General features: G+C 38.3%; 1 protein-coding gene and 1 long non-coding RNA gene across 3 annotated transcripts in view; one reads left to right on the top strand and one right to left on the bottom strand.

Moving 5' to 3' along the window:
• ARID4A (AT-rich interaction domain 4A) overlaps positions 1-27,809 on the top strand; it is an 80,679-nt gene that overhangs the window by 27,146 nt on the left and 25,724 nt on the right. For both annotated transcript variants that reach the window (XM_007519278.3, XM_060174910.1), the window contains exons 9-15: positions 1,749-1,828; positions 5,625-5,701; positions 6,580-6,749; positions 18,095-18,167; positions 19,970-20,064; positions 20,211-20,308; positions 20,422-20,653. In XM_007519278.3, coding sequence (XP_007519340.1) covers positions 1,749-1,828; positions 5,625-5,701; positions 6,580-6,749; positions 18,095-18,167; positions 19,970-20,064; positions 20,211-20,308; positions 20,422-20,653 — 825 coding nt within the window. The remainder of the gene's footprint in view (positions 1-1,748; positions 1,829-5,624; positions 5,702-6,579; positions 6,750-18,094; positions 18,168-19,969; positions 20,065-20,210; positions 20,309-20,421; positions 20,654-27,809) is intronic.
• Positions 1,057-27,809, bottom strand: part of LOC132533438 (uncharacterized) — a 69,326-nt gene continuing 42,573 nt past the window's right edge. Inside the window, exon 3 of the long non-coding RNA XR_009545326.1 lies at positions 1,057-1,113. This is a non-coding gene — a long non-coding RNA (uncharacterized LOC132533438). The remainder of the gene's footprint in view (positions 1,114-27,809) is intronic.

Here is a 27,809-nt window from a genome sequence, read left to right as displayed (position 1 = left end):
ATTCACTCTTTATCACCTTATCCTAATCTTGTGTGTCCTTTCTTTGAGTTTTGATACCACTTAAATCTCTTAGAGTAAATTTGTCACAAAGTGTGCTCCAAACTATTATTCCTTAAGAAACAAAGCCATTCTTTTAAGTTTCTGTGTGCGCATATGTAATATCACTCAATATCTGTATAATACATTACACAGGAACAGGAAAAGTGTGACAGTCCTTTTATACATTTAGTATACCTCCTGGCCCCTTATTTTAAAGTTATTTTATTTTATTTATAGAAAGGAAACACTGACAAAACCATAGGAAAAGAGGGGTACATCTACACACAATTCCCACCACCAGAAGTCCATATCCCATCCCCTCCCTTGATAGCTTTACTGTTCTTTAACCTTCTGGGAATATGGACCCAGGGTCATTGAGGAATACAAAAGATGGAAGGTCTGGCTTCTGTAATTGCTTTCCTGCTGAACGTGGCTGTTGGCAGGTCAATCCATACTCCCAGCCTGTCTCTTTCCCTAGTGTGGCAGGGTTCTGGGGAATCGGAGCTCCAGGACACATTGTTTGGGTTGTCTGTCCAGGGAACTCTGGTTGGCATCGTGCTAGCATCTGGAACCTGGTGGCTGAAAAGAGAGTTAACATATAAAGCCAAACAAGTTGTTGACTCTTCATGAACCTAAAGGCTGGAGTAGTGCAGATGAAGTTGGGGGGTCAGTCTCCGTTCTGTAGACAGCTAGTAAGCATATTTTAGTTATATTCCAAAGGGCTTATGGCTATACTATTTTTTTTTTCCTTTTTACAAAGCTGTATCTTGGAAGAAAGTAGAAAGGGGTATAAATATTGTTGACTATAAACGCCATCACTCTGATGTGATCTGGGTCCCATATTCAGCTTAGGAGCCTTTGTGACCTCTGCATCCCTGTAGATCTGAGCTCACATTCTATGGTCATGAGTAGGAATGTTCTAAGCTGCCCCAGATCAGGATCCATCTTCATCAGGTGTAGCATAGAGTATGTTGTCCAGCTTCCCTTCAGACAATGGAAGATTCTCTACCAATGTTGATCCAAGTTGAGGGCAAGGTCCTGTGGGGGCCCACAAAGGGGTCTATTTTGTTGTTCCTGAAAGAGATGACCGGTAACAGTGGAGAGTGGGATTTATTCGAGGTCTAGGCCCATCACGTCTGTTTGGAAATCTCAGGACTCCCTGACTAGGGTTCTGGCTGATGGGGTGGTCTGATAGTGATTAAAGAGTCATGGTTAAAGTATGCCAGTCTCTTGCCCTTATTCAGCTTTTGCAGTCCTTGATTTGATAAGGTTAGCTTTGGAGTGAGTGAGGGAAGTATAGTAGGAAGTAGACGAGGAAGATATTTTTAAGTTTTTTAAAATAATTTATTAACGGACAGTTGGGCAGTAGCGCAGTGGGTTAAGCGCACATTGCACGAAGTGCAAGGACCAGCGTAAGGATCCCAGTTAGAGTCCCCTGGCTCCCCACCTACAGGGGAGTCGCTTTACAGGTGGTGAATCAGGTCTGCAGGTGTCTATTTTTCTCTCCCTCTCTGTCTTCCCCTCCTCTCTCCATTTCTCTTTGTCCTATTCAACAATGACAGCAATAACCACAATAATAATAACAACAACAATGATAAACAACAAGGGCAACAAAAGTAAAAATAATAACCTCCTGGAACCAAAAAAAAAAAAAAAGGCAAAGCTTTATATGATATAGGAAAATAATTATTCTTTTCTTTGTATTTCAGGTAGTGTCTCCCAGCTGTAATGATGATGTCACAGTGAAAAAGGACCAGTGTCTAGTTCGATCATTCACTGATTCTAAATTGTGAGTAACAAGTCACATTATAGTATTATATTGGATTTAAAAAAAAAGTAGACTCATAGTGATAGTGTCCTTCCTGATATAAGACTATTTTTTTGAAATGTCTAATTACTGCATGAACAGTGGAAATTACCTATTATTTTTTGCCATGTAGGTTATTTTATTGATTTATATAAAAACAGAATTGTATGTGAATGTTATAAAAGTCTTTTCAAAGGTGTGTGTGTATGTGTTTGTGTGTGTGTGTGTTTTGCCTCTAGGGTTATTGCTGGGGCTCGGTGCTTGCACCACGAATCCACTGCTCCTGAAGATAATTTTTTCCCCTTTTGTTGCCCTTGTTGTTTTACCTTTGTTGTGGTTATTATTAATGTTGTTGTTGCGGTTGTTTGATAGGACAGAGAGAACTTGAGAGAGGAGGAGAGAAAGACAGGCACCTTTAGACCCGTTTCACCGCCTGTGAAGTGACTCCCCTGCAGGTGGGGAGCCGGAGGCTCGAACCGGGACCATTACACCAGTTCATGCTTTTTGTGTCACGTGCGCTTAACCCACTGTGCTACTGCCCAACTCCCATGTGTGTTTTTTTTGCCTCCAGGGTTATTGCTGGGGCTCAGTGCCTGCACCATGAATCCACTGCTCCTGGAGGCCATTTTTTTCCCCCTTCTGTTGCCCTTGTGTGTGTGTTTTAATAGTTAGGATTAAGGGTGGTCCGAAGGTGGTGCAGTGGATATAGCATTGGACTTTCAAGTGTCCTAAATTTAGTCCCCAGCAGCACATATACCACAGTGATGTCTGGTTCTTATTCTCTCTCTGCCTATCTTCTTTATGAATAAATAAAATATTTTTTAAAATAGTGATATTAAGTAACAATAAAAACAAGCACAAAACATTACTAACCCATCAGTCATGACTCATCCTGTTTTTGTCATTCTCATGTTATGCAAGAACCTCGTGCATGGCAAGTGCTCTATACTGAGCCACTTCTCTGGTCCCTAAAAACTTTTTTCTTTCTCCAGAGAACTCACTACTCATGTTTGGGATATGGTGTTGCTGGGGATTCAACCTAGGACCTCAGAAACTCAGGCATGAAAGCATTTTTGCATAACAATTGTGCTGTCTCTTGGACTCTGAAACCATTTTTTAATTTCTTTTTATTTAATACTTATTTATTCCCTTTTGTTGCCCTTGTTGTTTTATTGTTGTCATTATTATTGTTGTTGTCATTGTTGGATAGGACAGAGATAAATGGAGAGAGGAGGGGAAGACAGAAGGGTAGGGAAAGATAGACACCTACAAACCTGGTTCACCGCTTGTGAAGCGATTCCCCTGCAGGTGGGGAGCCGGGGGGCTAGAACCGGATCCTCACTCCGGTCCTTGCGCTTTGCGCCACATGCACTTAACCCACTACACTACCGCCCGACTCCCTGAAAACATTTTTTAAAGATTTTTATTTTTCTTAGCTTTGATAGAGACAGCCAGAAAGTGAGAGGAGGTGATAGCAAGATACCTGCAGCATTGCTTCACCACATGCAAAGCTTTTCTCTTGTAGGTGGAGACTGAGGGCTTGAATCTGGGTCCTTGCGAATGTGTGCTCTACCACATGTGCTGCCACCCTCTCCCCCTGAAAACATTTTTTTAAAAAATCCTTTTATTATCTTTATTTATTGCATAAAACAGCTAGGAATCAAGATTAAGGGCGAAATAGAGAGACAGACAATTGCAGCACTGCTTCACTACTTATGTAACTTTCTCCCTGCAGGTGGGGACTGGGGCTTGAACCCCAGCCCTTACACATTGTAACATGTGTGCTCAATCAGGTGTGCCACCACTTGGCCCCCTGAAAACATTTTTTAATATAGCATAGTTTTGAAAAATTTTTAACTGTATTTATTTATTTACTATTGGATAGAGACAGAGAAATTGAGAGAGATGGGGCAGATAGAGAGGAAGAGAGACAGGGAGACACTTGAAGACCTGCTTCATCGCCTATGTAGCAACTCCCCTGCAGGTGGGGAGCCGGGGACTTGAACCAAGATTCTGACCGGTCCTTGCGCTTTGCGCCATGTGCGCTTAACCCACTGTGCTACCGCCCGACTCCCTGAAATTTTCTTTTGGCTATAAATATCCTGCATTTTTATCGTGTGTACTTTTCACATTATAAGGTATGAAATTTACTTTTCCATGGAATTTATATTACTGGAGACATTTTTTTTTTTCTGATTAAAAATTAGTTTCTTACTTTTTCAACACCAGGGCTTCACTGCTAACAGGTTTTTTCAGATACAAGGAAAGAGCAACACAAAAGACACCGTAGCACTGAAGCTTCCTGCAGTGTGGTTGGATTGGACTCAAAACTGGGTCACTTTCGTGGCAAAGCAGCACATTATCAAGTGAGCTATTTTGCTAGCCTTAAAAGGCCAATTTTTATTTTTATTTATTTTATATTTAGAAATATCCTATCTCATTTTTGTTTCCAAAATAAGTACAGTTTAAATACTTATTTATTGGGTCTAATTCTCAGTAAAACAAACAAAAAAGTCATGCCAAGAAACATCTTAGAATGAAGGTAAAAAGGAGTCGGGCGGTAGCGCAGCAGGTTAAGCGCACATGGCACAAAGCGTAAGGACTGGCAGGCATGAGGATCCCAGTTTGAATCCCCAGCTCCCCACCTGCAGGGGAGTCACTTCACAAGTAGTGAAGCAGGTTTGTAGGTGTCTATCTTTCTGTCCCCCCCTCTGTCTTCCCCTCCTCTCTCCATTTCTTTCTGTCCTATCCAACAACGATATCAACAACAATAACTACAACAATAAAACAAGGGTAACAAAAGGGAATAAATAAACAAATATTTAAAACAGAAATAGAATGAAGGTAAGAGAGATAATAAGGATGGTTATATAAAAATGTTTTTCATGCCTCAAAGGTCCCAGGTTCATTCCTTAGTACCAATTACTGTAAACCAGAGCTGAACAGTGCTAGGGGGTGGAGAGAGAGGGAGGGATAACAAAAATATTTTTTCCTCATCTGATCTTCACTATTGCAAACTAGTGTTTCAGGTAGTGATTGGAGGGAGAGACTTAAGACACAACTGAACTGAAGCTTCTTCCAGTGCTGTAGCACTCCCATGTGTTTTCTCAGGGGTAGCACCTGGATCATGCATATGACAAAATAGCCACCCTCCCAGGCTAGCTATCTTACTGGTGCTCAGACAGTATTTAGTATTGGTTTCTATTATTTGTCTTAAGTATATAGTTAAACATATTTTATCACCAGTGTCTTCACTGGGACTATACACTTGCATGGTGCACTTTTTTTGTTCTTTCTCAGATTAAGAGTGAGAGACAGATGGAGAGACACAGCAGTGCTCCATTTCTGGTGAAGCTTTGCCCTTGTAGGGTGGCCTGGGAATCAAACCCTGGTCTTCTCACATTGAGAAGTGTGGTCTCTATAGGGTGAGCTATCTCCCAACTCTAAACAATACATGTAAGAAACTAAACATCAAAATAAATACTGTGTTCTTTCAGGAAGACAACACTTCCTATTATGTATAAGAAATTTATACACACTGAAATATCTCTAATATGAATCTTAGTGTGTGAATCACTAGGACTATAATATACTTGCTTTGTCCATATTACTTCTTGCCCTTCATTAAGAATTACATATACATGGCCTTTTAAAGACATTTTATAGCCAAAATAATTTTGGTTTTTGAGATTTACATCTTTCTGTAGGTTAACAAATTAAGTGGTAATTCTTATGTAATAATGTTTTTTTCTCCCCTTTATTCTTCTCTTACAATTAGTTATTCTATAGCAAGAAAGGACATCAAAGAAGTGGATATTCTTAATCTACCTGAATCTGAACTCAGTGCTAAACCAGGTAAAATAAGGATAAATCAGTTTTTACTTTGAGATGTGGCTGTAAATTGAGGGAAAAAAAAGAGAAAGAAAAAAGTGACTTAAGCAGCAGTGAATAGTTTCTGATGTTGATTTGACTCTGTAATTGATATCCATTCTTTTTTTTTTTTTCTCCTTTTTTTTTTTCTCCTCCAGGGTTATTGCTGGGCTCACTGCCTACACCATGAATCCACCGCTCCTGGAGGCCCTTTTTCCCCCTTTTTGTTGCCCTAGTTGTTGCAGCCTCGTTGCGGTTATTATTGCCATTGTTGACATTGCTTTGTTGTTGGATAGGACAGAGAGAAATGGAGAGAAGAGGGGAAGACAGAGAGAGAGGTGGAGAGAAAGATAGACACCTGCAGACCTGCTTCACCGCCCGTGAAGCGACTCCCCTGCAGGTGGGGAGCCGGGGGCTCAAACCGGGATCCTTTCGCCGGTCCCTGCGCTTTGCGCCATGTGCGCTTAACCCACTGCGCCACCGCCCGACCTCCAATATCCATTCTTTTTTAAAAAAATTTTTATTGATAATTTAATGGTGGTTTAAAAGATTATGAGATTATAATCTACATTGAAACCACCACCAAAGTTCTGTGCACCCCACACCCCAGTGCAATATCCATTCTTGTTAAGTGATTATTTTTAGCTTCTAAATATAGTATTTGAGGTGCGACTTATAAATAAATTTAATTTTTTTACATTTTACCATTGAGATTAATATTCCCAAGAGCAGTTACAAACATTAATATGAAATATATTCATGTTTTACTGCTGATTTTGAATTCAGAACTCCTGGTTCTGAATATCATACTGTTCTACACTGCTAATTCCATAACACATGCTGAAGTGCACTTATATCTTTAGGACTCCAGAAAGCAAGCATCTTCTTAAAGACTAGAGTTGTTCCTGATAATTGGAAAATGGACCTAAGTGAAATCCTTGAGTCATCCAGTAGTGATGATGAAGATGGCCCAGCTAAAGAAAATGAAGAAGAAGAGAAGGAAAAAGAGGACAAAAAGGAAGAGGAGGAGGTGGTGGGTGACATTTCTTGTTTACAGCATATATAGAAGTATTTTAAAACTTCCATGTGAAAATACAGTGTTTGCATTTTATCACTCTGATGTTCCAGAGAGATATCTGCCTTGAGTCCCAACACCACATAGGAGTTGCTGTAATGCCTCTCCCTCTTTTTTGAATGAAAAAGCAACCCAAAGGAGAAAGGGGAAAAAAAAAAAAAAAAAAAAAGAGCAACTCAGAACATGAAATGGAGTATGCTTATTCTCCTGATCTCCAAAAAATGAAAAATGGGGAAAAAAAAAAAAAAAAACCCTGTGTATTTTCCCTTTGTTTAGAATCTCATTATTGGGGTTGGGTGGCGGTGCACCTGTTGAGCACACTTGTTACAGTGTATAAGGACCCAGTTTTGAGCCCTTGGTCCTCACCTGCAGGGGGGAAGCTTTGTGAGTGAGTAGTGAAACAGAGCTGCAGGTGTCTCTGTCCCTCTCCCTCTCTACCACACCCTTCCTTCTTGATTTCTGGCTGTCTCTATCCAATAAATAAATAAATAATCTCATTGTTATGAATTATTTTTTTCCTATCTCAACTTGATTTGAGAGAGAAGGGTTCCCCCCATCTTTTAAGTTAATGAATTATTTAAACAAAGTTTAGCAGATGAGAGGTTAGACCTTTTCAGGTTAAGCAATCAACAAATGCAAATGTAGGACTGACAAGGTAGTTCACTTGGGAAGGTGTCTGCTCTGTTACTTGCACAAGCTAGGTCTAGATCTGTTCCCACTGCACTTGTGGAGGCTTCTTCTTTATCTTCCTACATTCCTTGTCTCTGTTTCTTTCTTAGAAAGGTTAATTTTCGGGAGTCGGGCTGTAGCGCAGCGGGTTAAGCGCAGGTGGCGCAAAGCACAAGGACTGGCATAAGGATCCCAGTTCGAACCCCGGCTCCCCACCTGCAGGGGAGTCGCTTCACAGGTGGTGAAGCAGGTCTGCAGGTGTCTATCTTTCTCTCCTCTCTGTCTTCCCCTCCCTCTCTCCATTTCTCTCTGTCCTATCCAACAACGACAACAACAATAATAACTACAACAATAAAACAACAAGGGCAACAAAAGGGAATAAATAAGTAAAATAAATATTTTAAAAAAATGAAAAAAAAAAAAAAGAAAGGTTAATTTTCCTAAGGTAGCACAGTTCTAAGTTCTGTCCAAACCCTAAGAATATTTCATTTGGTGCTTTATGAGCTATAGAAAAAAATCTAGGTTATACTTTGTAAGTATGAAGAATTTTCATTGTAGTATTACTGTGTCACTTAAAATGTATATATAACTGATGAAAGCCATCCATGGAATACTACTTGTTTACATACATATTGCTACCTATTCAGTAGTGTCTTGTCAAATAATATAAATTGTCTAGTGTATCTTGGGTTGTTTTATTATGAAGGGGGCTTAGAAACAGGACAAAGAGAATGAGTTTACTAAGAAAGATGTGTTTGAGCATGAAAAATGTTTGCTTAGAAAACATGAATTCATTCTTGTTTATGCTCTACATACAGAAATATAAATTTATATAACAAAATGAATATACTTATGTGATGAAGAATATACAGTATTTCTTTCCTTTTACTTCCCCTGCAGTATCCAGGCTTTTTTGCACTTTGAAATCAGAATGGCCGTTCATACTTACAGGCTGCCTACAGAGTTGCCATAGTAACATGCTGTTGGTTTTAAGTGAGCATGCTCAGAGAGACAGGAAGGTTTAGCAGAGGCTTGGCAGGTTGCCAATGGAGGTTTGCCAGATGCTTTGAAATGGGTTGTCTTTCTTTGCCTTTCATGTAATGTCTGATTTTTATGTGGAAGAGAATTTAAGTAGTGCTGTATAACCCTGCGGATGCTATGCCCAAAGAGGGAGAGCAAATATTTGCAAGTCAGACTGAAAAATGTTCAGACACTGTACTGATTAAGTAGAAGGGCATCTAACCATTTTGCATTTGAAAGAAAATGCAGCAATAGGTAAGATTTTGTGTGTGTGTGTGTGTGTGTGTGTGTATTTAGTTAACCAATTTGGTTGCCAAAATGAGATGAAATAAGAATTTTAGGTATTGCTGATGTGGCTGACACGGTAGAACTCGTAACTGAGCGTAATTGTTTCTTGTAAAAGAGACAGTAGGAGTCTATTTTTAGAATATCAGAGAAGACTATCTTCCTGAAATATAAGATAGCTTTTGAAATGATAAAAAGGTTGGCAAAAGTCGGGTTTAAAGTCTTCAGTATTGTGATTTTTATATTTGATCTGTATTTATAATTATATGTTCTTAGAGTAAATAGGACACATTACCAGGGTGTGGACTATTGCAATCTTTTTTAAAACATTACTTTTTGTTAGGGCATTATATTGCCAAATACTGAAAACACTAGTCTCTTTATATTTGCTAATACTTTCAATTTTTGTCTGTCCCTTTCAGAATGTATTTTCCCACCCTCACCCCACCCCCTAAAACATCCTGAAATATTAAACAAAGAGGATAAAAGAGCTTTATAGTAAGGTTAGAGAAGGTGGCTATAAAACAGTAGTCACCCCTGTTAATTTCATAAAAATTATCATATTTTATTCAAGCTGTGAGTAAACGTTAGCGTGTGAGTGAAGAGCAGAGACAAGCTCTGTTACCTATTGTTTGAAGGTAATAAGTAAAGACATTTTAAAAGGTAAGAACCTTTATAAGTATAGTATATTCTTATAGTATATTACTTAGATTACGAACCTGTTAAAAGTGACCCAGGATGCTTTTCATATATTTGAGTAAAGCAAAATCCAGCTAGTGTTATATGTGATTGTTATTTATAATTATTTTTGAGGTGATTAGTTTCATAGCACATGCTTTGTTATATTGCTAGATAGAAAATAATTCCTTTTTTTCCCCCTCTTAACCATACACGTAGTGAGATTTTGGTTGCTTGATGAGGGGAAAACTGCTGCATTTCTTGCTGTTAAGTTTAAGATTTAGTTGCTGAATCATCCTAATTTGTTTTGAATAGTAATTTCAAATAATTTAGTACTGATAAGCTGAAAAACACTTTAGTCTGTATATGGGAAAGAGAGAAATGGGTATCAACTGAAATGAATTAAAATCTGATAAGCCAAGGCCTACCTGGCTTAGTCATTATAGGCCTTTAGTACATAAGTGAGAATAGCCCATTACATTACATTACATTATATTACATTACATTACATTACATTACATTACATTACATTACTTCACATCACATCACAGATTATATACTTCCCAAAATATACTATATTTTTTATGAATTGTTGCTTTATAGTGATCAAAAAAAGATCTTTTCTAAGATTTTATTAACCACTATAACAATATTTTAACCTCTCAATTGATGGATGTAATATAGCAAGTTAATTGTATGAAGTGGAATCCTACAAGTGTTAGATACTTTTGAAGTTTTAAGGGCAGTGGACATTGCTTTCATATTTAACCCTTCAAGTACCCTAACATCAGGAGGTTTGTGACTTACCATGGAAGAGCATCCTTTTCACTTAATACTATTTTGAATTACTAAATACTGGTAATTCAGGATTATACAAGAAATGTATTTTGTAATGTTAGATCAAAAAAGACTTGAGTCTGACAGGAAGTAGGTCCTGTGTATATTGATGACTTTAAATTTTAACTCGCTAGTAATTGTGTTTTTTTTTTCTTGGAGACTTTTTTTGTATATCATTTAAATGAATTTTATTTATTCATTTTTTAATATATATTCCCTTTTGTTGCTTTTGTTTTTATTGTTGTCTACAATATTGTTGTTATTGATGTCGTCATTGTTGGATAGGACAGAGAAATGGAGAGAGGAGGGGAAGACAGAGGAAAGAAAGATAGACACCTGCAGACCTGCTTCACCACTTGTGAAGCAACTCCCCTGCAGGTGGGGAGCCAGGGGCTCAAACCGGGATCCTTCACCTGGTCCTTGGCACTTTGTGCCACCTGCACTTAGTCCGCTGCGCTACTGCCCTACTCCCTAAATGTATTATTTTATTAAGGAAACATCACAAATGCTTTGAAATTGAATAGTCTATGTAACCATAAGTAAAGATGTATGCCATTATTTATTTACTCCTAACTTAAGTTCATTTTGGATAAATGTAGGAAAGTTGTATAGTCATAAAATCGAGGACACTATCAAGGGAGTTGGGTGGTAATGCAGTTGGCTAAGTACAGGTGGCACGAAGCATAAGGACCAGTGTAAGGATCCTGGTTCGAGCCCCCCAGCTCCCCACCTGCAGGGGAGTCACTTCACAAGCGGTGAAGCAGGTCTGCAGGTGTCTGTCTTTCTCTTCCCCTCTCTGTCTTCCCCTCCTCTCCATTTCTCTCTGTCTTATCCAACAACAATGACATCAATAAAAACAACAGTAATAACTACAACAATAAAACAAGGGCAACAAAGGGAATAAATAAATATTTTTTTAAAAAGAAGACACTATCAAGTAGTAACTTTTCTGTCCTTTTGGTTTGTTATATGTAGACTTATGTATTGTGCCCTTTTAAAAGTCTCTTCTAATTTAATATTTACTAATGAAAATCAGTACTTGGGAGTCGGGCTGTAGCTCAGCGGGTTAAGCGCAGGTGGTGCTAAGCACAAGGACCCGCATAAGGATCCTGGTTCAAGCCCTGGCTCCCCACCTGCAGGGGTGTCGCCTCACAAGCGGTGAAACAGGTCTGCAGGTGTCTATCTTTCTCTCCCTCTCTCTGTCTTCCCCCTCCCCTCTCCATTTCTCTCTGTCCTATCCAACAACAATGACAACAATAATAACTACAACAATAAAACAACAAGGGCAACAAAAGGGAATAAATAAAATAAATATTAAAAAAAAAAAGAAAATCAGTACTTAGTGAATTTTTTTTATGAAAGTGCTCTTTTTAGTTTAGAAGTATTGACACCCATTCCTCTAGTCTGTGTAAATCAAATATAGTCATTTGTTAGTGGTTGTCAAGATCATCTTTGGGCTTAAGCCTATAGTAAATGGTAACTTGAAAAAGCATGCTAAGTTGATAAAATTTAAAGATTTTTAAATTCTAGCTATTTTAGATAAATCTAATGATTTGAACTGCTAATCGTGTTTTTAAGCAGATATTATAAAAGCAAACTTCAGTGAATAATTAAGACCTTAGCTTGCATTCAGATATATTAATCTATTTGCTAAAGCCGTAAATTTCAGTTTGTCAAACAAGCAAACCAAAATCTTCTATGTCTAGTAAAATCATTCTCCATATAAGCGATATGACTGTAGTCAAATCAGTTTCCTAATTAGGTTCATGAGCACTGCAAATTTGTACACTTAGAGGTCCATTTTTATTTATTTATAAGAAACAATTCTTGTAGCAAGATACTTTATAGTGATGTGGGAGTGCTTATTTGCAGTCCTTAGATTTTATGGCATTTATATCAGCATTTAATGATTAAAAGTAAGAGGTAGGGGGGCCAGAGAAATAGCTCACCTAGCAGGACATCTATCTTGCCATGTCCTACATCCAGGTTCAAGTCCTGGCACTTAGGAGTGCCCATGTACTGGAGGCAGCTCTCCTACTGTGTTGTCCTTCCGTCTCACTAAGTGGAAAAAGCATCCCAAGAGCAGTGAAATTGCACGTGCTCAAGGCCCTGGCTCATTAAAACAAAACAAAACAGTAGGTTGTGCATATATTTCAAATGTAGGATAATTAGTAGTCTTAGTGAACTCTAATGTAATAAAGAGTCATTTAATAATTTGTTTTAGGCAGGTTAAACTGCTTTCTCAAATTGTGAAACAGTGTCTTAGCACATAATGAATGTATCATGACATCTTAAGTGATCCTGAACATTTTCTAGTTAAGTTTACACAACAGTGAAGAATGGGACCACTCTAAAATTTATGATTACTGATTATCTCCTTTGTTAAACCAACAACTTTACCACAACTCCACCTCAACTCCAGAGAGAAACTAGGAGTTTCAGATGGGAACTTGCTCTAAATTCCTGCTGCCTGTTATTTTGCTCTTAAGGGTCAACTGATAATATGTTGCTTTCTATGTGCTACTCAGTTTATGCTATAGATCTCATTCTGTCTTCCTTGTCTTAGACTATGACTATCTCATTTTTCTGAAATCACTTGACACCTGTGGCTTTACAAATTTTCCAGATAACTTTCTAACTAAATAATGTCCTGACTAAATTATATGTGCATCAAAGAGATCTCTTCTGTGTTCCAGACATTTATACTAAATTGCCAGTGGTTTCCTCTTAATATGTAAGTACTCCCACTCAGAATGTACACAACTGTAACCATGTTTCCTTTCAAACCGCTCTTTATCCCAATTCGTTTGAACAGAACCATTGTACCCAGTTATCCAAACCAGATAGACAGAAGTCACCTCAACCCTTTCATTCTCTTGTTCCCCTATCCAGTTAAACACCAAATTTTATTGCTTCTAAATGATTGATTGCTCACAAATTAGGTCGCTTTCTTCAGTGTCTACTCTTGCTATCCTGCTTGAAGAATTAATCTTCTTTTTTATTACCTAGATTAGTTTTATAGCAATCTGCTTATCCCATGTTTATGCTTGCTCTCCTCCAATTCTTTTTTTTTTAATTTATTTTTTTAAATTTTATATTATTGACTTGATAGGACAGAGAAATTGAGAGGGGAGGGAAAGATAGAAAGGGGGAGAGACACCTACAACCCTGCTTCACCACTGGTAAAGCTTTCCCCCTACAGGTAGGGACCAGCGGCTCAAACCCAGGTCCTTGTGCATGGTAACATCTGCATTCAACCAGGTGTGCCACTACCTGGCCTCTTAAAAAAAATTTTTTTTTAATTATCTCTACTTATTTTTTAATGTTACACCCTATTTTACTTTGCTGGCTTTTAAAAATTATTATTATTTTCATTTGCCTCCAGGGTTATTGCTGGGGCTTGGTGCCTGTGCTACAAATCCACTGCTCTTGGAGGCCATTTTTCCCCCCTTTTTTGCCCTTGTTGCTTGTTGTTGTTGTCATTGTTGTTGGATAGAACAGAGAAATCAAGGGGACCAGGTGATGGCATACCTGGTTGAGCACACTTTACAGTGCTCAAGGACCTGGGTTTGAGCCCCTGGTCCCCACCTGCAGAGGGAAAGCTTTGTAGGGCTGCAGGTGTCTCTCCCTCCCTCCCTCACCCTCTTGATTTCTGGCTGTCTCTATCCAATAAATAAAGATTAAAAAAAAAATTAGAGAGAAATAGAAAGAGGAGGGGAAGACAGGGGGAGAGAAAGACAGACACCTGAAGACCTGTTTCACTGCCTGTGAAGCGACCCCTTGCAGGTGAGGAGCCAGGGGCTTTAACTGGGATCCCTATGCTGGTCCTCAAGGTTTGTGCCATGTGTGCTGAACCTGTTGTGCTAATGTCCGGCACCTTATTATCTTTACTTATTTATTGGATAGAGACAGCCAGAAATCAAGAGAGAAGGGGTGATAGAGAGGGAGAGAGACAGAAAGACACCTGCAACACTGCTTCACCACTCTCAAAGCTTTCCCCCTGCAGGTGGGGACCAGGGGCTTCAACCTGAGTGCATGTATGCTTAACCAGGTACACCACCACTTGGCCCCTCTTCCTCCAATCCCTCCATACTTTCCTCCCTCTCTCCCTTCCTTTTTATCAGAGTTAGTGGTTACAGGTTTATATTATTTTGCATTAAAATATTTCTGAAAAGTTACTTACTTTCTAAAAGTAGGATACCGAGCATTAAGTAAACTTACATTTACTCAAGATTCAATTTCTGTATTAGATTACATTGTTGTCTTAGCTTTTAGCTTTTACACTCTACCTATTAAAATTGTGCATTTTTCTGTTTCCTTCTAAGATTTATATGAACAACTGTTAACTTTTATGTATAATGATTTCTAGGCAGTTCTTAAGATTTTACCAAGAGGTTGTTGATACCCTAGGGACTTGTAATGACTTTTCTTGGACAGTACACTCTGTAAGCAATCTTGTCCTATCAGGCATTGTGTGTGTGTGATTTAATATTGATTCATAAAAATTCTAGATATCCCGTGTGCTTTGCCAGGTACACCACCACCTGGCCCCAAAATTATAACGGGCGTAGAATTCCACATTGTTCTTGCCACCAGAGTTCTGTGACCCATTCCCTCCATTGGAAGGTGTGGTGGTTCTCCCATGGTCATAGATAATGGGTTGAATGTTATTTCTATAACTATCCTACCTTCTCTTCCTTCCTGAGTATACCTACTACTACTTCCAAATGTCTTTTCTTTTTTCCTCTTCTATCTCCGAGTCCTGATGGAATTGGGTTTCAGAGCCTACTAGTGATCACCTAACATTTCTCCCCCTCTGGAGTATGAACCAAAATTCTTTATGGGGTGCAGAAGGTAGAAATTCTGGATTGGGAGTTGCTTCTCCACAGTCATGGGCGTTGGCAGGTCGATCCATACTCCCAGCCAGGCATCTTCTTTTTAAAAAAAAAATTTTTTTTTTAATTTTAATTGAGAGAACTAGAAAGATATGCCAGAGCACTGCTGCTTACTTCTTGCTTGTGATGTCAGGGACTGAACCTAGGACTTGGAATTCTTGTATAACCATTATGCTGTCTCTCTGGCCCCTTATAATTTTGATCAGAACACTCAGCTCAAGCTTTTGGTGTTTGGGATTGAACTTGAACTTCTTCATACAAATTCTATGTGCTACTGCTGTGCTATCCCCAGGTGTCTTTAACTAGTCCTTACCCCCTCTCCTCCCTCCCCTCCTTTCAAACTGTATACATACATATATACACACATACATGTCTTGTAGTATTCATGATCTTAGAGAATTCAAGTAAGACTCTTGTATTTATACTCTGTAAAAGTATTTTTTTACAAAAGGCACTAATTAGAAATAAAACTCCCAGGAGTCAGTGCAGCGGGTTAAGTGCACGTGGCGCAAAGCGCAAGGACCAGCATGAGAATCCCAGTTCGAGCCCCCAGCTCCCCACCTGCAGGGGAGACCCTTCACAGTCAGTGAAGCACGTCTGCAGGTGTCTATCTTTCTCTCCCCCCTCTGTCTTCCCCTTCTCTCTCCATTTCTCTCTGTCCTAACAACGACACCAATAACAACAATAATAACTACAACAACAATGAAAAACAACAAGTGCACAAAAGAGAAAATAAATATTTTTTTAAAATTTTTAAATAAAGAAATAAAAATTTCAGGGGCTGAATGATGACACACCCAATTAACTACATATATTAAAATGCCCAAGTACCTGCATTCAAGCCCCTGGTCCCCACCTATGGGGGGAAGCTTCTCGAGCAGTGCTGCAAAGTGTCTTTCTTTCTCCGAATCTATCCTATCTCCTCCTCTTAATTTCTCTATTTCTATCCAAATAAATAAATAACAACAGAGTGTTAGTTGTAGAAAAGAATATTATGATTATGGGGACCAGCAGAATAGAACAGTCATCTATAATATATCTTTTGTTGTCTCAGATCACAAGTCCTTCAAATAAATATCTGATTCTTAAGATATTACTAAATGAATTTTCTTTTTTTTTCTAATTTATTAGCCACTGTTGTTTATTATTATTATTATTATTATTTACATTGTGGGAGTAACAGTTCTTGAATACTAGTGACTCCTACTGATTCTGTATTGAATTAGCTCTGAATTATTAATTTTTGAAACATTCTAGAACTTTGGCTTTAGTTCTTTTATACTTAGAAAAACCTTTGATTGGCTACAAGGTTACAAATAACTATGTATCTGCTAAGAGATCATTTCCTCTTAATTGGCCCAAGGTCTTTTTGTTATTATATTGACAGCATGCTTATTGATCCTGCCTATAATATTAGTTATTAAAATTCTGAATGAATATGTAATTGTAAAAGCTTATGATGGGGAGACAGCATAATGGTTATGCTAAAGACTTTCTTGCCTGAAGCTCCAAGATCCTAGTATCAATCCCCAGTATCACTGTAAGCCAGAGCATATGTTAAAAAAAACAAAATTATTAAAACCATATAATCAGTTTGACTAGAGCTTGGTTATAGTATAGAAAGAAATTATTATGTTTTAATAATTAGCAAAGTGTTACCCTTAAGAGCTGGCAAAATTACTTACTTGAATGTTTTGCCATTTACACTACCCAGATTCTAGACTGGCTTTCACTACATTCAAGTAAGCTTAAGTATTTATTTATGGTTTCTTTCTCTGGCTACCTCTCAGTCTCTATCTGAAAAAAATATCCTGGAATGGTAGTTGAGGCCCTAGTGAATCCCCTTCATTAAAGTGTTAAACTAGGGAGTAGGGTGGTAGCGCAGTGGGCTAAGCACACGTCACGCAAAGTGCAAGTAACAGTGGAAGGATCCCGGTTCCAGCCTCTTGACTTCCCACCTGAAGGGGAGTCGCTTCACAAACGGTGAAGCATGTCTGCAGATGTCTCTCTTTCTCTTCTCCTCTCTGTCTTCCCCTCCTCTCTCCATTTCTCTCTGTCCTATCCAACAACGATGACAACAATCATAATTACAATAAAACAACAACAGCAACAAAAGGGAATAAATAAATAAATAAATAAGTGTTAAACTTAAGTGGGTTTTACTTTCTTTTGTTTTATGGAACCAGGGCCATATATATGTACAATTTTACCACTGTAGTCTGCTTTTCCATCTAGATAGAGGCAGAGGGAGAGGCATTGTAGCACTGGAACTTCCTTCCACTTAATGTTAGAGCATCTCCCATACCCACACCCCTGTTTGGCAAGTATGTCTCAAGCCTTTAAATAGGTATTTATGTTAATTGTTATGTTTGAATGTTTCCTTTAGTTTATCCCCTTCCCATAAGGCCTAAGTAATTTATGTCTAGCTTTCTTAATTAAAAAAAAATTTTCTTTTGGTATGGTATTGTCACATTAGAGAAGCTGGAGTGCCACTCTGGTACATGGGGCACTGATAATTTGAGCCAGGAGCCTCAGCCTTGCAAGTCCTATGCCCTGCCAGCTGGCCAAGGGAGGAATTTATTATTACTATGCCATTTCTCAGTAGGTTTGTATGGACCACATGATACTTCAATAGATTAAAGAAAGAACACCAAATGAAGGGAAAAAACACTCATCCCATTCATGACTAATGTGAGAGTCCTGACCATACTCAAATATAGGATTAGAATGATCAAATAGGATGAAGGGTAGAGATCATGTATCTTTACCGTTGTGGTGAATTAACTCAAAAATAATGGCTTACATTTTGTGGAATTTTTAAAAATTCATTTCCCCAGCTTCCTTAAAATGTTATCCCCTTAAAATGAATTCACATTTGTTTCATTGTCCTATATATATTTATATATTTTACCTTTACAGCCTGAGGAAGAACTTGATCCTGAAGAGAGGGACAACTTCCTCCAACAGCTTTATAAGTTTATGGAAGACAGAGGTATTTACACCTTCTTTGTTTATAAGTAGTAATTTCTTCTATAGTTTTGCATTCTGAGCATATATATTTGTGTTAGAATTATGGGCATGTGGATATCAAGTCAAGTCTAAGAATAAATTACAGCTGCTAATAATTTGTAATAAAAATAAACAAATATATGGTAAATAAAAATGCATAGGAAAGTAGTTTCGGTATTATTAACTTTGTCTCCTTAGGGTTTATAAAACCAAAAATATATAATATTTCATAAATAGAAAATGATTTATTTATTTTAATGTGTATATCTATAGATTATAAGTACCTATTTGTGCCAAGTCAGTTACTCTAATTCTTGGTCTCAGTAAAATAAATAGAACGGGAGGCTAGTCTCTTGTAGGATGGGATTTCTGATAGGATCTAGAAGAGACAGAACTTTTATAAATTATCGTGTTTGTTTGTTTTGTTTTGTTTTGTTTTAATACAGTGCTGGGACCACAAGCATATACACTATCATTGCTCATGGGTCAATTTTTTCATTCTTTCTATTTTAAATAGAGAGGGGAGGGGAAGAAATAACAAAGCACTGCTCCACCATCTATGGAACTTTCCCTGGTGGTGTGCTCCCAAGTGATGTTTGGACAGTAACTCTTTTGTCTCTAAAATGGTTAAGTCCATGCTCTACCAAGTGAGCTATCTCTCAACTCTAAAAATTCTCATGCTTTTGACAATATGTCAGTTCCAAAAAAAATCCTTTAATTACTCCTAGACATTTTTTGACCTTAAGAAATCATCCTTCTGTGGTCTGGGAGGTGGTGCAGTGGCTAAGGCACTGGACTCTCAAGCATGAGGTCCTGAGTTCAATTCCTAGCAGCACATGTACCAGAGTGATGTCTGATTTGTTCCCTCTCTCCTCCTACCTTTCTCATTAATAAATAAATAAATAAATAAATAAATAAATAAATAAAATCTTTTGGGGAAAAAAAGCATCCTTCTGTGGTCCGGGAGGTAGCACAGTGGGTAAAGCATTGGATTCTCAACCTTGAGGTCCCGAGTTCAATCCCCGGCAGCACATGTACCAGAGTGTCTGGTTCTCTCTCTCCTGCTCTCTCTCCCCCCTATCTCATTAATAAATAAATTCTTTTAAAAAACAACAAAAACAAACAGGGAGTCAGGTGGTAGTGCAGCGGGTTAATTGCATGTGGAGCAAAACGCAAGGACCGGCATAAGGATCCTGGTTCGAGCCCCTGGCTCCCCACCTGCAGGGGAGTCGCTTCACAGGCAGTGAAGCAGGTCTGCAGGTGTCTATCTTTCTCTCACCCTCTGTCTTCTCCTCCTCGCTCCATTTCTTTCTAGCCTATCTAACAACAGTGACATCAACAACAATAATAACAATGAAAAACAAATAAAGGCAACAAAAAGGGAAAATAAATATTAAAAAAAGAAGAAGAAGAATTCATCCTTTGGGTTATTGCTAACAGGCTTAAATTTTTTTTTTGAAACAGTAAAAATGGAACCATGTCCCTTGCCATTGTGTTTGTTTTTGCTCAGGTTTCCTAAGTCAGTATAATTATTAGTTTTACCTTGTAGCTCCAAAATTGAATTTAGTTTTGCTCAGTTCAGTGTCAGAGAGATGATTTTATTAGTTGCACAAGTAAGTAAATCTAAAAACTGTCACAAAGCTGTTAGAGAATGTTTTATATTGTCTTAACATAATTTAAGATTTTTTAATATATGCCTCTAGTTAATAAAATTTGGAGGACAAGAAATTGATGGCTTTGCTTACATTTGAATAGCAACTCAGTTCTACTTTCTGATTTTAAAAGGTACTCCAATCAACAAACCACCTGTCTTAGGCTATAAAGATCTCAATCTCTTCAAACTCTTCAGACTGGTTTATCATCAAGGTGGATGTGACAGTGTAAGTAAAACTATAATGAAAAACTCATCTAATGTTGCACTGCAGTATGTATTTTAGGTAATAAATCATTTTTTTAAAAAATGAATAATCAGAGTAAAGATTACTTCCCTTTGAAAATGTTAACAAATTATAACTTAACTTTCCAGATTGATAGTGGTGCTGTATGGAAGCAAATTTATATGGACCTTGGCATTCCTATTTTGAATTCAGCTGCTTCCTACAATGTAAAAACTGCTTATAGAAAGTAAGTAGTATAATTTTTATACAGTTGTATGAAAGCCTTTTTTTTTAAAAAAAAGAATATGTGTTATTACAAAGTCTCTTAAGATTTCTTAAAATGAAATACTGTTTGTCTAGGTATCTCTATGGTTTTGAGGAGTACTGCCGTTCTGCAAATATTCAGTTCAGAACTATTCATCACCATGAACCAAAAGTAAAAGAGGAAAAAAAGGACTTAGAAGAACCAATGGAAGAAGCTATGAAAGTAGACCAAGAAATGCCTTTAGTAGAAGTGAAAAGTGAACCTGAGGAAAATATTGATTCAAACAGTGAAAGTGAAAGAGAAGAAGTAGAATCAAAATCTCCAAGAGTAAGTAATTTCTTTTTTGATGTTTTCTTTTAAACATTTAAAACATTTTATTATGATGGCCCAGGAGGTGGCACAATATCTGGAGTATTGGACTTGAAAATGTGGTACTGATTTAGTCCCTGTAATGTACCAGAATAATCCTCTGGTTCTCATTTTCTCTCTCAGATTAATAAAGTAAATAGTTAAAAAAAAATCATTACAGGAGTTTTCAGATAAATGCAGATGTACTCCAGTGAACCTAGTTTATTATCCAGCACTTTGTTATGCTTTAGCCAGGGGCACGCAGCTATCCTTCTCTAAGTATGTTACACATTATTTCTTCTGCACAAGAAAATCTTTCATCTTGTTTTCTTTTGTTGTTGTCACTGGGACTTCATCAATCCAGGCCAACTTACTCACCCAGAGAGACATAAAGGTAGAGAGGGAGAGACACCAAGCACTGAAACTTCTTCTAGTGTGGTAAAAGTTATATGTGGTTTATGACAGGGTGCTCGAACCTGGGTTGTGACTTAGCAAAGCAGGCACTCTCCCAGATGAGCTAAGTCACTGGCCTCCATACTGTTGTTTTCTATTAATGTCTCTTCAAGTCACTCTTATCTGTGGTTGATCACAAATGTTTACTTTCTTCAAGTGTTATTGCTAACCTGCTACATCATTGAAGCCTATTCTAGTTGTCTTATCTAAATTGACATACCACCTTTATTATCTTTATATTGGATAGAGACAGCTAGAAATTGAGGGAGGGAAGGGGGTGAGAGAGAGAGAGAGACACCTGCAGCACTGCTTCACCACTTGTGAAGCTTTCCCCCTGCAGGTGGGGACCAGAAGCTTGAACCTGGATCCTTGTGCACTGTAATGTGTGCGCTTAACTAGGTGCGCCACCACCTGGCCCCGGTATTTATTATTTTTAAATGTGATAAGACAGGAAGATTCAATTATATAATTATGAATATATAGTATACTCTTGATATATATTCTATGTTCTAGTTTTTAAATTTATTTTTATTTTTTTGGATAGAGACAAATCAAGAGAGAAAGGGAAGATACGTAGAGAGGTACCTAGACAGAAACCTGCAGATGTGCTTCACTACTTGTGAAGCGTCCCTCTGCAGGTAGGGTTTGAGGGCTTGAACCCAGGTCCTTATACACTGTAATATGTACACTCAACCAGGTGCATCACTGCCCAGCCCTTTTAATTCTTTTTCCTTTTTTTTTTTTTTTGCTGGGGCTCAGTGTCTGCACCAGGAATCCACTATTCCTGGAGGCTATTTTTTCCCCCTTTTGTTGCCCTATTGTTTTATCATTGTTGTGGTTATTATTGTTGTTGTTACTGATGTAGTTGTTGTTGGATAGGACAGAGAGAAATGGAGAGAGGACAGGAAGACAGAGGGGGAGAGAAAGATAGACACCTTCAGACCTGCTTCACCGCTTGTGAAATGAACCCTCTGCAGGTGGGGAGCCGGGGGCTTGAACTGAGATCCTTACGCTGGTCCTTGCACTTTGCGCCATGTGCGCTTAACCCCCTGCGCTACCTCCTGACCCCCTTAATTCTTTTTCTAAAGCTTTATTTTATTTATCACACATGAGTGAGAGTTTCATATGAAACTGAGAATGAATGAGAGAGAAGCCAGAGCATTACTTGGGTACATGTGGTACCTGGGATCAAGCCAGGAGCTTCTGGTATGAAAAGTTCAGTGCTGGGAGTTGGGTGGTAGCACAGCAGGTTAAGTGCAGGTGGCGTGAAGCACAAAGACCAGTGTAAGGATCCCGGTTCGAGCCCCCAGCTCCCTACCTATAGGGTCACTTCACAAGCATGAAGCAGGTCTGCAGGTGTCTGTCTTATCTGCAGTGTACTTATTTACGCTATGGTTTTACTTATTGTTTCTTTTGCCCCTCTTAGCATTAGAATTATACTCTGAGGCCAGAGATTATTTTGTTTATTGGTGAAGCTCATGTATCTAGAATAGTGCCTTGCATAGAAAACGGATTTATTCAATAGTTGCTGAGTTGAAGCCAGAGAGTTGAGACAATGTTAGTACATAGGACTTACATGAATGAAGTTCTAGGTCCTCAGCAACAGCCACACATATATGGTACCCTGCTAGAAAGAAATCAGTCCTGGGGTTGGTAGTGGAGCAGTCAGTAGCACATTGGTTAAGTGCACATAGTACAAAGCACAAAAGACCAGCGCAAGGGTCCCGGTTTGAGCCTTCAGCTCCCCACCTGCAGGGAGGGTTGCTTCACAAGCGTTGAAGCTGTCTGCAGGTCTCTTTCTCTGTCTCCTCTGTCTTCCCTTCCCCTCTCAATTTCTCATCCAATAGCAACAACAATGGAAAAAGATGGCTGCCAGGAGCAGTGGATTTATAGTGCAGATAACCCTGGAGGCAAAAAAAGAAAAGAAAGATAAAGAAATCAATACTGGTTGAGTTAATCTCATTATATTATCTGTGTTTAATAATATATATTACCGGATGGGGTCTCCTGTTTATGCCATGCAAAACATGTGGCATGCTTTGTTTTCTAGTCAGGAGCACACTTTTTTTTTTTTCTTCCTGTGAACTCTACTTTTCCTTTCCATTAGTATGTAGTGCCAGAATTGTAGTTGACTATTTTAATCATTGTTGAATGGGATTTGACAAATTTTAGGAGAGGGCAGGGAGGTCATATAATGGTTATGCAGAGACTCTCTTGCCTGAGGCTTCAAAGTCCCAAGTTCAGTCCCCTGGCACCACAATAAGCCAGAATTGAGCAGTGCTCTGGTAAAAGTAATAAATAAATAAATTAAATAAATAAGTGGAAGGGGGAAAGACTTATTTTTAAAATCTTTTTAGCTGAAATGGAATTTACTACACTCTTAAAGAGTCCAGTTGGTGTAACGTGTCTTATTTTTAAGTGAAATTATTTAATAAAAGAAAAGGCAATGCCATCTCTTTATTTTTTACTTCTTTTTTTTTTCTTACTATCTTTATTTATTGGATAGAGACAGCCAGAAATCAAGAAGGTATGGGGAGATAGAGAGGAAAAGAGAGACAGAGACTCCTGCAGGTGGGGACTGGAGGCTGGAACCCATGTCCTTGCACAGTGTAACACAGGCGCTCAACCAGGTGCACCACCATCTAGCCTCTCATCTCTTTTTTATTTGCTCTGCAATAATTTTTTGAAACTCTTCATTCATACTAGTAAATGGAATTCCCTAGTAGTAGTGAATTTTATGAAGCCTTCAAATTGATTTAATTTATTTAAAAACATTTTTATTTTCAAAAATTGTAGGTCTGGGAGATAGCTCAGTGAGTAGAATGCATGCTTTGCTGTGTATCAGGCTCAAGGCTTAATCCCTGGCACAATGCGGAGCACCCAGTGCTAAAGCACTGCTGCTTTGGTGTCTCTCCCTCTCTCCAAAGTACACAGAATTAAAATAATAAAAACCTGTGGATGTCATGCCAGACCTTCATTTCATTCACCAGAGCTACATTAAAATTTTTTTTTTGTTTTTGTTGTAATGGGACCAGGAAAAAAAAATTCAGTGTTTATGCAACAGACTTAAATGCCTGAATCACTAAACACCCCAGTTTTTTATTCACTAACAGAAGACAGGGAACTGGAGCATCACTCCAGCACATGTGATGCTGGGGACTGAACTTAGGACCTCATTTTTTTTCCCTCAAGTCTAATATCACATTATTGAGGAAATGTTGATTTACAGGAATTTTGTTTTCACAAAATTCTCCAAGAGACCTACATTTTTTTTTAACAGGCACCTTTATTCCAGAAGCTATATTTTAAACTTTATTTTACCTGATAGGACAGAGAAAAACTGAGAGGGGAGAGGGATAGAGAGAGAGAGAGACCTGTAACACTGCTTTAACACTTGTGGAAATTTCCCCCTGAAGGTAGGGACCAGGGTTTGAACCTGAATCCTTGTGTATAGTAACATTAAGTCCAAAATTCTACCACTCCTCCCCCATCCAGGCTGTGTGACTATTTTTAAATGTACAACTCAGTGACATTAACTTTAATTCACATTGTTACTCAGCAGTCACTATTATTCATCTCCAGTGAATTTTTCGTTTTGGCAAAACTGAAACTTCTTACTTCTCTCTTGCACAGTTGTTGACCACCATGATTCAACTTCTGCCACTATAAATTTGAGTCTGTAGGTCCTTTGTAGAAGTGAAACTGCATAATATTTTAATATTTGCTCTTTTGTAACTGACTTATTTTACTCAGCATGCTTTGAAAAAGTTTGTGTATATGTCAGACCGTCTTTTTTTTTTTTTTTTTTCCCTTCACCAGAGCACTGCTCAGCTCTGGCTTATGGTAATGCTGGGGATTGAATTGGTGCACTTGGTGCCTCAGGCAGGAAAGTATTTTTATATAACTACTGGCTAATTTCTTTCCTATATAAAGACTAAATATTATCCCCATTGCATATATTTTGGATGTAATTTCTTTTCATTAAAGACCCTCCTCATCTAAAACATCTACAATGAATACTGTGCAATACTGCATGGGATGGTTATACTGTAAATCTGCTTCCTTCAAGATTTTCAGTTTTTACTGTTACTAAAAGTACTGCAATAAACATGCTTTCTGAAAGAGAGATTTCACAGCAAAGGTATTATAAGGATCTAAATTTTGCCAGCTAATAGTTTCTTTCATTAAGTTCCCACATATGTTTAAAGAGTATCTATTTTGTATTAGGCATTGTTTATATCTAAGGATAGAAAATTTAATAAAATAATTTCTGTCCTCATAGAGTATACATTTTAGTTCCTTCTGACAAGAAAAATTTCTTGGGGGCCAGGTGGTGGCACACTTGGCTAAGCGAACATAATACCATGCACAGGGATCCAGGTTCAAGCCCCTGCTTCCTACCTGCAGGATGATGCTTCATGAGTAGTGAAGCATGTCTGTAGGTGTCTATCTTTCTCTCTCCCTGTCTCCTCTCAATTTCTCTCTGTCCTGTCAAAAATAAAGTAGAAAAAGGGTGGGGATAGGTAGCATAATGGTTATGCAAAGAGACTTTCATGCTTGAGGCTCCAAAATCCCAGGTTCAATCTCCCGCACCAGTATAAACCAGAGCTGAGTAGTGAGTGCTCTGGTAAAAAAAAAAAAAAAAAAAAAATAATAATAATAATAATAATAATAACAGCAATAACAATAAAGTAGGGGAAGGGGGAAAAAATGGAAAGGATGGCTACCAGGAGTCATGGATCATGGATTCATAGTGCTGGTGCTGAGCCCCAGAGATAAAACTCTGATGGCAATTAAGAAAAGAGAGAAAAAGAAAATATTTTATTTTCCTTTGAATTTTTGAATAGCACACTGGCGGGCCACAGAGGTAGGGTGCCTGCTATGCTGTGTGTGTAGGTGAGGTTGAAGCCTTATGAGAGGTGCTGTGGTACCTGGAGAAGCTCTAGTGCTGCGATGTTTCTTGATCTGATTGAAAAAGCAGCTCAGAGCAGTGAAATCATACATAGGTAAGGCCCTGCTTTACAAGATAATGATAATAATAATAACACTAATAATATATAACTCATTCAGAAAGTAATAAAAGCGTTTGTTACTGAAGTATTAGTTGTGTTCTAGTACTCCGTAGGTTGTTGGCCATTTGTATACTTTTACTTTCTTCCATGTAGTGGTAGTGTACAGTGCCAATGTAGCAGTGGAGTTGAGGAGAATTTAGAAGATCATGAGATGACTCCCCAGCTTCATGACCAATTGAGCATGCAACAGGAGGCTAGGTAAGGGAATAGGACAAGTTTCCACTGGCCCATTGAGCTCTCTATATTCTCAATTTAAAGAGATCAGCTCATATTTTGGATATTGATGTAGCTCAGATCTTTTAAGGACCAGAAACATAGCAATTTCTGCAACAGATTTCCACTCCTGAGGCCTAGAAGTTCTAGTTATAAACCAGAGGTGAGCAGTGCTCTGGATAAGTAAATAAAGGTCAAAACAAAGAAATGCAATCATAATGGAGACCAGAGACATTTCATTTTCTTGCTACTAGGATTACTTCTGGGACTCTGTGCCTACATAACTGTTCCCAGTGGCCTTGCTTGCTTAGTTTTTTTTTTTTTTTTTTTTTTTTTTTTTTTTTTTTCTAGAAATGAGGGAAAGAGGGAGGAGAGAGAACATAGCACATTTCTTCAATTTTGAAGGTTTCTCCCGCAGGCACTCCATGTGGTAACCCAGGTTTGAACCTGGGTCCTTTCACATGGTAACATATATTCTTTACTGAGTAAACCACCTTCTGCCCCCCCCCCCCACAGAGATTCTAAATAGCTCAGAAATTAGGATTTTTTTCCCCCCCTGCCAGTGCTTTGCTGGGCTTTGCACCTGTATGAGTCTATCACTCCCAGTGAACTTTTATTTATTTATTTTTTATAGGTGAAAGATAAAAGACAGAGAGGGGAAGTTATAAGAGCAGGTAGACACCACAGCATTGCTTCACTACTTATAAAGCTTCCCCTTTCCATGGTGCTTCCATGTGGTGGCCAGGGCCTTGAACCCAGGTACTCACACATGGTATGCATGCATTTTGCCACGTGAGTGAGCTATGTCCTTCCCCCATACCCCAGACTGACTTATATTTACTTACTTATTTATTTATTTGTTAACTTAAGTCATTGAAATTTAGCATTTCTTTTGGAAAATTAGTCAATGAATATTAATTTGAGATAAAATAATGTAGTATGTGGCATGGAGGTGACACAGTGATTAAAGCATTAAACTCTCGGGGAGTCGGGCGGTAGCGCAGTGGGTTAATCGCACGGACTGGAGTAAGGATCCTGGTTCGAGCCCCCGGCCCCCCCCACCTGCAGGGGAGTTGCTTCACAGGCGGTGAAGCGGGTCTGCAGGTGTCTATCTATGTCTCCCCCTCTCTGTCTTCCCCTCCTCTCTCCATTTCTCTCTGTCCTATCAAGAACAATGACATCAATAACAACAGCAACAATAAAAACAAGGGCAACAAAAAAGGGAAAATAAATAAATATAATAAAATTAAAAAAAAAAAAGCATTAAACTCTCAATCATGAGATACTGAATTTGGTCCCTGGCATCACACAAACCTGGTTCTCGCTCTCTCTGTCATAAATAAATCTTTAAAATAAACAAGATAAAATAATGCATGAGAGTAGAAAGACTTTGCTTT

This window comes from Erinaceus europaeus, chromosome 16, assembly GCF_950295315.1.
Source record: "Erinaceus europaeus chromosome 16, mEriEur2.1, whole genome shotgun sequence".
Lineage (NCBI taxonomy): Eukaryota > Metazoa > Chordata > Mammalia > Eulipotyphla > Erinaceidae > Erinaceus > Erinaceus europaeus.
This window is presented reverse-complemented; position numbering and strand designations above follow the sequence as displayed.